Source organism: Octopus sinensis, linkage group LG11 (genome assembly GCF_006345805.1).
Source record: "Octopus sinensis linkage group LG11, ASM634580v1, whole genome shotgun sequence".
Taxonomy (NCBI): Eukaryota; Metazoa; Mollusca; class Cephalopoda; order Octopoda; family Octopodidae; genus Octopus; species Octopus sinensis.
This window is the reverse complement of record NC_043007.1, coordinates 41239680-41252179: the sequence shown is the minus strand read 5'-3', so window position 1 is coordinate 41252179 and position 12500 is coordinate 41239680. Positions and strand designations below refer to the sequence as shown.

General features: G+C 39.2%; 1 protein-coding gene across 2 annotated transcripts in view; it reads right to left on the bottom strand.

Annotated features, from left to right (window-relative positions):
- The window catches only part of LOC115217606 (fibropellin-1-like), a 79549-nt gene that overhangs the window by 56273 nt on the left and 10776 nt on the right, over positions 1 to 12500 (bottom strand). For both annotated transcript variants that reach the window (XM_036507390.1, XM_029787358.2), the window contains exon 3: positions 7924 to 8036. In XM_036507390.1, the coding sequence (XP_036363283.1) occupies positions 7924 to 8036 (113 nt within the window). The remainder of the gene's footprint in view (positions 1 to 7923; positions 8037 to 12500) is intronic.

The window sequence follows — 12500 nt, the reverse complement described above, 5'->3', positions numbered from 1 at the left end:
GTGTGTGTGTGTGTGTGTGTGCATAAATATATATATATATATGCATATATACACACATATGTACATGCATACATATGTATGTATATAGGTATGGGTACAGGGCATCACAAACTGTAAACAACATGCAATACGAAAATAACGTTGGGTATGCAAAGAATGAGAGAAACAACTGCAAAATGACAAGTAACATAAAAAACGACCCTTCATCAGTTGTTGGCTGTCCTTCTACTTATTTCGAGCAATGAACGACAAGATAAGACTTTGAAGGTAGTTGCTCCCGCAAACCAAAATAAAATTTGGGATTTGTGGAGGGTCAAAGTTGGTAACAAAAACAGGACATACACCAAACCAAACGAATACAAACAGGGAGGGCTGTTAGGCTCAGATGAGGTTAGGTAATGAACACGGGAAGTAAATTCTTTGATAAGAGAAAAGATAGGAGAGGAGACAGATAGGATTGCATCTGGACTGCACAACAGACTGAAGGAAAAGAAAGATGGATGATGGTCATGTGTAAGTAATGAGAGAAATATGTATGTATATATATATGCATATATACATACATATATATATATATATATTATATATATATATATATATATATATATATATATATATTATATATATATATATATTTATATATATATATATATATTGATAGAAATGGCAAGACAACAAAAGAATGAAAGAGACCTCAATATTATGTAAATAGAGGAATTTATTCGTAAATATAATATGTGACAATTATTTTATAGCCATGATAAAACTCTGAGTTTCAGATGTCGGGGCAGAAACTGACGCTGGCATCTCTTCAGTTATTGGGACATTGAAAAAATGCAGCATTTTTTCCATAACTGAAGTGATGGCTTTTAAGTCTATCAACAGAGGCAGTGTCTCTGAAACCATTGCAGTCAATGGTGAAATGTTTGTTAGAATGAGAAAGAACACAATAGGGTCCTGAATAAGCTTGAGTGAGTGGACTAATATTTATATTTATCACCAATATTTATAACAGTTTGTAGTCCTTCACTTTTGATTGAAAAGAAGTAGTCACTGTACTAGAACCAACATACTGCACATAATGCAATGTCATCTGGCATTCCCAGGGATTTGTTCTCAGTCTCTTGTTATTTGCTGCATTCATAAATGAAATAAATACTAAATTGAAGCATGCTACTATGTTAAAAATCTAAATGACATTAAGCTGTGTCTTGAGATAAAAAGAATGGATGCTATATGCGATACATCCTTGCAGTCTGAGCTGGACTCCATGTACTCCATTGCTGACTGACAACTCAAGCTGGTTGTAGGGAAGTGCACTACCATATATTTTGCAAGGAAAATTCTGGAATTTCCCTAATCTGTCTTCAATACCAACATTGAAATGTCTGCTGATGAATGTGACCTAAACATTATTATCAACAAAAATCTGTGTTGATGAATCATATTTCTAAAACTGTAAAAAAGCCAAAGGTATCTTAATATCACTCAGTAAGCCCTTTGTCAACTACTTACCAGCAGTGTATTTAAAGTTATATATGGCTATGTGTGTGGAGGCGCAATGGCCCAGTGGTTAGGGCAGCGGACTCACGGTTGTAGAATCGCAGTTTCGATTCTCAGACCGGGCGTTGTGAGTGTTTATTGAGCGAAAACACCTAAAGCTCCACGAGGCTCCAGCAGGGGTGGTGGCAATCCCTGCTGTACTCTTTTGCCACAACTCTCTCTCACTCTTTCTTCTGTTGGCCTGTTCGCTTAGCCAGCAGGGTGGCGTCATTTGAAGGCTAAAACAATGTGAAGTGCATTGTGACCAGCGATGTGTAGCAACATCTGATAGCCTGGTCGGTCACGGTGATATGGCTATGTAACACTCACACTAATAGTTTGCATCTCCAAACCAGAATCCCCAACTTGTCCAGAATATTGATCAGCTGGAGCTGTCCAGAGACATGCAACCAAATGAATACCCTCTGTCAGTCACTAACCATATCTTGAACATACTACTTCTCTGGATATTGACACACTAAAGGTTTGCTATCTAGCAGCTGACATTACAGAAGCACCATGTGTGCATCTCAGTTGGAGGATTGTAACGGTATGTCAAAAGAGTTCATACTGTGCCACCTGTTTCTTCTGCCAGCCAACACAGCAGTACATTATGTAATAGAATGTGAAAACTTTCACCAGGCTCAAGAGTCATAGAAGGGCCTTGCACTGCATCAACAATGACTCATTTCAGTAATTCTTTTTAGCAATGTCTTTGCTCATATATGAGAAAGCAGCTAAGAAGATGAAGATATATATTATATGAATATGTATATATACATATATATACCACAAAGCCACTCCTACATAGGCGTAGGAGTGGCTTTGTGGTAAGCAGCTTGCTTCCCAACCACATGGTTCCGGGTTCAGTCCCACTGCGTGGCACCTTGGGAAAGTGTCTTCTACTATAGCCTCGGGCCGACCAAAGCCTTGTGAGTGGATTTGGTAAATGGAAACTGAAAGAAGCCCGTCGTATATATATATACTATTGTTAAATGTCTGTACTCATACAGTAACTTGCTTATCTTTCTCTACGAAATTTAACCCTCTTTAACGTTCAATTCTTAATTCCATCTTTCCGCCATTCGCCAATTTTAAACTTCCTTTCTTCTCCAACAACAACTTCCGGCCTTCACAGCAAGTTACAAAAACATTTTTATCTCATTATCTTTCGTACCTCACTTGTGCTCATTCGTTACTTCTCATTCGTGCTCATTTGTTACTATTGTTAAATGTCTGTACTCATACAGTAACTTGCTTATCTTTCTCTACGAAATTTAACCCTCCTTAACGTTCAATCCTTAATTCCATCTTTCCGCCATTCGGCGGTGCCCCCGCCACCAATACCGGTGAACACTGTTCTCACCATCTACACCGGATATGCCCTCCTCCCTCCTCCTCCCCACCACCATTGCGTGTGTCTCTCCCTCCTACCCCTCCTTCTCACATGCCTTCACTGTGTACTACCCCTTCCCCCCACCAAGACAAGCTGCTAGCACCGCAGCTCATTAACTGCCCCACTGATCTTACGTTACCTCCTGTTTAGAATCTGTCACTGCCTCAATCCGACTATCTCCTTCTAGTCCCCTCCCCGTCTCGTGATATCCTACGTTTTTATTTCTTCTGCACCAACCCTTCCTTGTCATCATTCCTCCTTACCCAACCTTCCCCACTGGTGCTTCCCTATATTACCTGCACCCCCCCCCACTATCTCTCCCTCTCTTTCCACTGGTGGAACCTTTCTCAGCTAGACCCCCCCCCAACTCAACTCTAAAAAAGCTTGAACCGATCGTGACCGATGCCGGACCCCCCGGCCCCTGTGCAGGTGGCATGTAAAAAGCACCCACTCCACTCGTGGAGGGGTTGGCGTTAGGAAGGGCATCCAGCCGTAGAAACTCTGCCAGATCAGACTGGAGCCTGGAGCGGCCTCTGGCTTCCCAGACCCCGGTCAAACCGTCCAACCCGTGCTAGCGCGGAAAACGGACATTAAACGATGATGATGATGATGATGATGATATATATGTGTGTGTATGTGTGTGTATATGTTTGTGTGTCTGTGTTTGTCCCCCCAACATCGCTTCACATCCGATGCTGGTGTGTTTACATCCCCGTAACTTAGTGGTTCAGCAAAAGACACTAATAGTATAAGTACTAGGCTTACAAAGAATAAGTCCTGGGGTCGATTTGCTTGACTAAAGGCGATGCTCCAGCATGGCCACAGTCAAATGACTGAAACAAGTAAAAGAGTAAAAAGAGTATATGTGTGTGCATGTAAATATATATTACATGTACAAATGTACATGCACATGCTCACACACACACACACATGCACACATGCACACATATGCATGCATACACACTCATTAGTAGTTTGTCTTGACTTTTTCCTTCAACAATATTCTTTAAAATAGTGAGATGTTTGTCAAGATTAAATTAGACTCTCGCCACACACATATACCCTTAAAGGCATCTCAAGCATCTTATTAGGAGTAGATTGGTACTAGCTTCTGTGTTTGGTGACACCCTTCACACCTTACACTTTCCCAAAACTCTTTCTCTCCCTCCCACTCTCTCTCTCTCTCCCCTTCTCCTCCTCATTTTTCTTTCTCTCTGTTTTTCTCATGAACCTACAATCTCCACTCCAGTAGATTCTGAATGTCCACTAACAAGAGGGAATGAGCCATGCCTGAGGTTAAAGTTCACATGAGTGTGTGTGTGTGGGAGTGTGTATGTATATAGGTATACTTGTAAAGATATATATGTATATATATATATATATATATATATGTATGTAATGTGACCCTGTGCACATTGTTGGCGATTTTTTTTTCTCCGTCTTCCCTTCCTTGGATCTTTCCTTTTCCTATGTTTCTGATGAAGAGCTCTGCTCGAAATGTTAAATCCTCCTTCTTTCTTTCCTTTCCTGAGTGTCCAATAACACTATACTTGTTCCACGTCCTCGCGTTGTTGTGTTTTCTCTTTGTGTTTTCATGTTTGGATTAACTATATATATATATATGTGTAAATATTCTAGAAATAATGATAATAGCTATTTCAAATTTTGCCACAAGAGCAGCTTGGGGAAGGTGGAGATGAATCGATTACATTGACCCCAGTGTTCAAATGGTACTTATTTTATCGACTCCAAAAGAATGAAAGGCTAAGTTGGCTTCAGTGAAATTTGAACTCAGAGTTTAGCAACGGGCAAAATACCGCAAAACATTTTGTCCAGTGCGCTAACGATTCAGCCAGATTGCCACCTTTTTAAATAGTAATAACAACATTATATAATCTTAAAGCTTATAACCAATCGCCATGTATGGACTAAAGAAAATAGTGTAATATTGGGTATTTTTCATTAGTAATCACATATTAGCTTTAAGCTTATAAAATATTATTATTTACAGAACTGTCACTAGTCACCACCTCATAAATCATTGCAGAAAATGCATATATACATACATACATAAAAAATTCTCTCTATATATCTATCTATACACATGTGTATATATATGTATGTGTGCATATATGTATATATATATATATATATATATATATATATATATACACACATACACATATATATATATGCATGCATGTATGTATGTATGTATGAATGTATGTATGTATGTATGTATATATGCATAGTGATAGTTATAGATAGTATGTATTAGTTTATGTCTGCATTTGATAAAACATTGCCGGCTGTTTAAATGAATTTATTAGCCATTCAATACATATACATACATATACATTCGCACACAAACACACACATACATGCATGTATATATGTGTACACATGTGTGAGTGTGTGTGTGTGTGTGTGTGTGTGTGTGTGCGTGCGCGTGGTGTGTGTGTGTGGGTGTGTAGCTTTGTGGTTAGGGTTTTGTACTCATGATCATAAGTTTGTGGTTTTGATTCCTGGACTGGATGATACACTATGTTCTTGATCAAAACGCTTCATTTCCCATTGCTCTTGTTCCCTCAGCTGGCAAAATTGATCTTGCAACAGACTGGTTTCTCATCCACGAGTGAATTTATATGCCACAGAATTCAGGAAATCTGCCTTATGAGCTTATGGTCCAGGAAGGACCATTGATCCTTCTGATATATCAGCATCATCCTTTAATGCCCATTTTCCATGCTGGCACTGGCTGGGATGGTTTGACAGGAGCTGGTAAACTGGAGGGCTGCACCAGGCTCCAGTCATCTGTTTTGGCATAGTTTCTACAGCTGAATGCTCTTTCTAATGCCAAGCACTTTACAGAGTGTACTGGGTGTTTTTTCTGGAGCTCCAATGTGGATGCTTTTTATGTGGCACCAGCACGGATGCTTTCACATGGTATCAGCACAGGTGCTTTTTACATGGCACCAGCATGGGTGCTATTCTTAATATGTTCCAGCAGATTTGATCATGAATATGTGAATCACTGTTGTATTTCAGTCTTTTGAGAACACCTTCCACTTTCTGAGAATGTGTGTTGGAAACATACTCCATCCATTGAGGTAAGGAGGATTTGAAACATTGCAGTGTTTCAACCTGACTGTCTCCTCAGTAAAAGCTACCCTTGGAACAATAAATCAAAACAAGATGAGAATTCTTGTTTATAGAACTCTTATTTCTTATTTCATTACTGCCTACAATTGGCTAAACACAGAGGGACAAACAAACGGATTAAGTCGATTATATCGGTCCCAGTGCATAACTGGTACTTATTTAATCGACCCCGAAAGGATGAAAGGCAAAGTCGACCTCGGTGGAATTTGAACTCAGAATGTAGCGGCAGACAAAATACCGCTAAGCATTTCGCCCGGAGTGCTTAAGATTCTGCCAGTTCACCGCCTTCTTGCTTATAGAACTCTACCAGCAAATTATTTGCTAATGTGTGCTGATGTTGATCAAACTAATAATAAATTGCATGGAAAATAATGCAAATGAAAATGAGGATGTACATATACATTCTTAGGTGTTCTGACAGATCTCAGCATGAGTATGAACCAGAGAGAACAAGAATGAAAACAATTAGATACAAATTCATTCTGGATGAGTTTTAACATGAATGTATTAATTCTCCTTTCAGACAATGTATGTTGATCACACATACAATTTATTATCAGTATTAGAAAATAACTTTTTTGCTGCACTCTATAAGCAAGAGCCATTACTTTTGTTTGGTTTCATTGATCTGGTAGATATCACTAACTAAAGTGACACAACCAGGTCAAAACACTGGTGTTACATTACTGCAGGGTAGCACTCACTGAAGAGACACAATCAGGTCAAAACACTGGTGTCACACTGCTGTCAATGAATTGAGTGTGTTATGAACACACATTGTCTGAACAGAAAAGGTATTCCCTGAGGAGAAAATACAATAGTGATTAACATATTCATGTTTCTCCAGCAGTTTGTTAACTTGTAGTATTAGTGGCATTAATCTCACCAATATTGGAAAGTCCACATTGGTAAAAATGGGTTTGCATAGGGTCAACACCACTATCTAGAAAAAAGCAAAATTAGAGAAGCCTTGATGATAACTCAAAATCAGCAAGACCTGGGAGAGGAAGGCCTTCACTCAGAGACACATACAATACTGAAGCAAAGATAAAAAATGCAGAGATCCAACTGGAGAGAAGTAGAAAAGATAGTCCAGAGTGAAAAACGGTGGAGGATGGCCTATGTGCCATAGGGAGTGAAGGTTTGTTTCTTCCTTCTAGACCCATGCTTGGCTCATATGGCCAGTTTCCCAGTTTCCTTGGCATATAGGCTCCCCACCTGGATGGGACACCAGTCTGTCACAGGTGAGCTGCAAGACTCAGGAGGAAAGAGTGAGAGAAAGTTGTGGTGAAAGAGTCAGCAGAAGTTTGTCATTACTGTCTGTTGGAGCCACATGAAGCTTAGGTGTTTCACTCATAAATACACATATCACCCAGTCTGAGATTCGAACCCATGATCCCTCGACTGTGAGTCCTCTGCTCTAACCACTAGGCCATGTGCCTCCACATAGGGAGTGAAAGGCTTAGGTAAAGCTTAAGTGATAATATATACCATGTTTTGTCGTAGCTGTTTTAGATTCTTGTGTACTCATGAACCCTCTCACTCTTAACACTCCGACTCTTGACTCAATGAAATGTTCAGAATGAGACAAAAGGAGGGAGAAAGTGTTATACATAGTTGGTACTCATTACAGTTGAGCAGAGTGGAGCAACATGAAATGAGATGCCTTGCTCAAGGACACAACACACTGCGAGGTCTAGGGATTGAACCCATGACATTATGACTGGGAGTCTCGCGTGCTACCCACTAGGCCACATGTTTCCACTATTAATAAAGAAAATACAGAGAAAATATTTACAGAAGACATAATTAAAAATTCTTACCTGAATGGGTCCTGGTATAAGCAGATGAATCTGGTTTAAGCTAAAGTTCTTTGTCTTTAGTTTCTTCAATTTATAAATGTTCTGGCCATGCATTGGTGATATGTTCTGATATTCTGGAAAGGAACTGAATATTACTGAAAGATTCATAGATGGGATTACAATTTCCTACTTTGGAAACAACAACAACAACAACAACAACAACAACAACAACAACAACAACAACAACAACAACAACAACAACAACAACAACAACAACAACAACAACAACAGCAGCAGCAGCAGCAGCAGCAGCAACAACAACAACAACAACAACAACAACAACAACAACAACAGTAGCAGCAGCACTTGCAACAGCTGCAACTACAATATCAACAACAACAGCAATGCCATCTACTTCATTAATGTCATTAGCAACAATATTGATGAAGCCACAATGAAGTTACTTGATCCACAAGAAATAGTCGAGGAAGATTTGTCTGCTAGAAAATGTAGATAAATCCTCTCCAAGTCAAACACTACTGCCATAAATATAAGGAGCTTGTCTATCCTGGAGAGGATAGTCTTGGATACACTAGGATGATGACGGCTTGAATGCTTTGGATCACAGGCCTGCTTGACCAGTACAAGCCTGGGGCTTAAACAATAAAAAGAACAATCACTACTACAAAACAACAACAAAAACAGCATCAACAGCAACACCACCAGCAATTACTACTACTACTACTACTAACAACAACAACAACAACAACAACAACAACAACAACAACAACTACAACAACAACAACAACAGCAACAGCAACAGCAGCAGCAGCAGCAACAACGGCCGTTCAAGAATTGGGACCTGGAGATCTCCATTTCCAGCGACTTCGAGGTCCACCTCCAAGTGGTGTTGGGCGTCAATGAAGAGCCCTCAACTACAACAAGACGACCAAAGTTTTTTTCTTTTTTTCCAAGATCTGGGGTCTCCCGCCCCTAAGCCCTAGACCATCACCTAATCACCCTTACCAGTCTTGTTGCTTAACAACAACAGCAGCAGCAACAACACCAGTGACGTACATGAATAAGTAAGGAGGCCACTACGTGGCTGGTTATTCTGCTAGATGTAGCAGTCAAATTTCCCCGCTCTCAAAATTTCTTGTCTTGCAAGTTACTTGGTAACCCTGCCAGTGCTGATGCCATGTAAAAAGCATCCAGTCCACACTGTAAAATGGTTGGTATTTGGAAGAGCATCCAGCTGTAAAAATCATGCTGAATCTGTCTTTGCCTGTGTTGGTGCCACATAAAAAACACTCAGTTCACTCTATAGAGTGGTTGATATTAGGAAGGGCATCCAGTCATAAAAAACCCTACCAAAACAGATAGCAGCCGGGGGAAGCCTCCTACCTGACCAGCTCCTGTCAACCATCCTACCCATGTATGTATGCATGGAATATGGACATTAAACGATGATAATGATGATGATGATGATGATATACTCTATAGTTTTTTTCAAATGAACACATTAGATAATGTAGATGTGTAGATCTAGATACATTATGATTGAATAAAATAAGAAATGGGCAAAGCTGGAATGCTTTTGTTTCTAGATTTTCTAAATCGGAGCTGACCTACAACTAAACAAACAACAGTAGCAGTGACAGAAGTATTATTAATGTTTTCTTCCTTGAAAAGGAAATTGACTTCTTGATCGTTGTTTGGTAAAAAATTTTGGCTGTTATTTCTTGCAAAATAGTGTCCTTTACATCATCTCACATATTACTTATGTAATGAAACATAAATATTCAAAATGAAAGACTGCTGAGATGTGCAAGATTCACACTTTGATACTGTAGTAGGCTCCAAACTTCACAGTTCCTGTCTTGAAATTTTCAGTCACTTTAACAACAAAATCACTGATGTCAACAAAATCAACAGATATAACTGTATAATTACAAAGTTCACTTCACAACTATATATATGATATGGGACTCAATTCTATTGCTCAACACTTTGGGCAAGTGTCTCTTCCTATAGCCTCAGATTCACCTAAGCCTTTATTATATAGGCGTTGGAGTGGCTGTGTGGTAAGTAGCTTGCTTACCAACCACATGGTTCCAGGTTCAGTCCCACTGCATGGCATCTTGGGCAAGTATCTTCTACTATAGCCTCGGGCCGACCAAAGCCTTGTGAGTGGATTTGGTAGACGGAAACTGAGAGAAGCCTGTATGTGTGTGTGTGTGTGTGTGTGTGTGTGTGTGTATGTGTGTGTGTGTGTATGTTTGTGTTTGTTCCCCCAACATCGCTTGACAACCGATACTGGTGTGCTTACGTCCCTGTAACTTAGCGGTTCGGCAAAAGAGACCGATAGAATAAGTACTAGGCTTACAAAGAATAAGTCCTGGGGTCGATTTGCTCGACTAAAGGTGGTGCTCCAGCATGGCCACAGTCAAATGACTGAAACAAGTAAAAGAGCAAAAGAGGAAAACTGTAGAAGCCTGCCAAATGGACTAGTTCTTAGTTTTAATAATAATAATAATAATAATAAAACATTGTGTACAGTGCTCAGGTGCACTACAACTCATCTGGTTATGTGCCTGACAGTTTCACAAACCATAGACACTTCAGCTGATTGTTTTCATATTAACAATTCTCAATGATGTAGGCCTCCGCAGCATCATTTGACCTGCTAGTTCATAGAAAAGTAGGCCTATTTTCCAGCTTAAGGGCAAAGTGTTAATAGCATCTATTACTCTTCTTTCCAACCTGTTTCATGGAACTTAGTGTACTTCTTGTTGCTAAAACTCATTGCCATCCCTGCTTGAAATAACCAGATTTACCTCAGATTATACTCATTATTGTTTTTGATTAGGCACTCCATATCTAATATGAAAAAGAAAAAGGTTGGAAGGGTATAAAAAAAAAATTTGAATTTTATTTTATTTTTAGAATCATAATTTCCGAGAAATGGATATTAAAAATTTAAGACAAAAATTTCCCCATGGGATATGTCTAATCCATAATGTATGAGTGTGTTATTGTGAAGATATAGATTCCTCTTGAAAGGGATGTTCATATCCAAAGTTTCCCAATTGACGGTTATTTCTTAAAACTCTCCATTTTCTTCATCATATGCTATACTATACTATACTATATACATATATATATATATATAATTCTTTTTTTTTGAAATACATAAAAACTGAAGAAGCACACTCTAAGAAGTAGAGCAGTCAATATTTATTACTGGTGAAGGCCTGTTTATAAGGTTATCTGGGGTTTCTCGTCACAAAGAGTATTTTTATGGCATATCATCAGCCCCGAGACTCATTGGCCTATGGCCTCCTTAAAGTAGTTTTAGTTCTTAGATGGTAGACTCCATCTGTTGTTCAGCTTAACACCACTACTAACTTGGTCCTAAGGTCTCTTTTCATCATGTCCACTCTGTTGTAAGCATTTAGACCAGATTTCTGGTTTGATGTTAACTTGTTCTCTTCCTCCTGTTTTAGAGTCATGGATATTGCCCTTCTTCATCTGACAGTGAAAATAAAAGTCTAATTTGTTCTGAGCATTTTGCTCAGATTTATACCAGCACAGATATGGGCTAAAAAAACAAGATTATTGAGCTTCAATCAAGCCTATTTTGTATGCATCTGCTGTGACAACTACAACAACCTACTGACATACAAAAAGAGTTTGGATAGCAGAGAAAACAAATCATGTCCAGATTACATCAGTGCAGCTTATATAAAAAGCCTACTGTGGGTTTGATGTATGCGTAATGATCCTCAATTTGGCTGACATGGTAAATCTGAGCTACTGGTTGGTCTGAATTGTATCATAGGTCTTCTTAAACAAAGGTTTATTGAAACTATATCACTACCATCGGCAAAACAGCGAAAACAACAACAACAACAACAACAACAACAACAACAACAGCAGCAGCAGCAGCAGCAGCAGCAGCAGCAGCAACAACAGCGGCAGCAGCAGCAACGGCAGCAGCAGCAACGGCAGCAGCAGCAACGGCAGCAGCAGCAACGGCAGCAGCAGCAACGGCAGCAGCAGCAACGGCAGCAGCAGCAACGGCAGCAGCAGCGGTAGCAGCAACAACAAAATTTGCAACAATTACTGATAGAAATGAATCAACAAGGGAGCTTCTATGCAGTGCTTGATCTGCTAGAAATCATCAAATCCCTCTCAAACCAAATTACTATCTTAAAATAGAAAGAACAGTCGCAGCTGGAATACCTTTAATCGTAAGCCCACTCAATCAGAGTCGACCTTGGGCTAAACAATCACAGCAGCAACACAAATTGACAAGAGAGGCTTGATGCAGTAGAAGTGGTAACAAAATCTGTCTCAAATCATCCTCAACCATCTTGTCTTAAAAATAGAAGAACACATTATATTCAGCTAGATCTGTAAAAATATCTGATGGGATGGTCACAGCTGGAAAGCCTTTTGTAAAGTCAGAGAGTTCAACAATGACAACAACAATAACAACAGCACATAAATATTCGGTCATCCCATAAATAATGCAGTTTTTTATACTTATTTTATTTTTTAAAATTAAGATAAACAAAGTTCTTTTTGAATCTGAA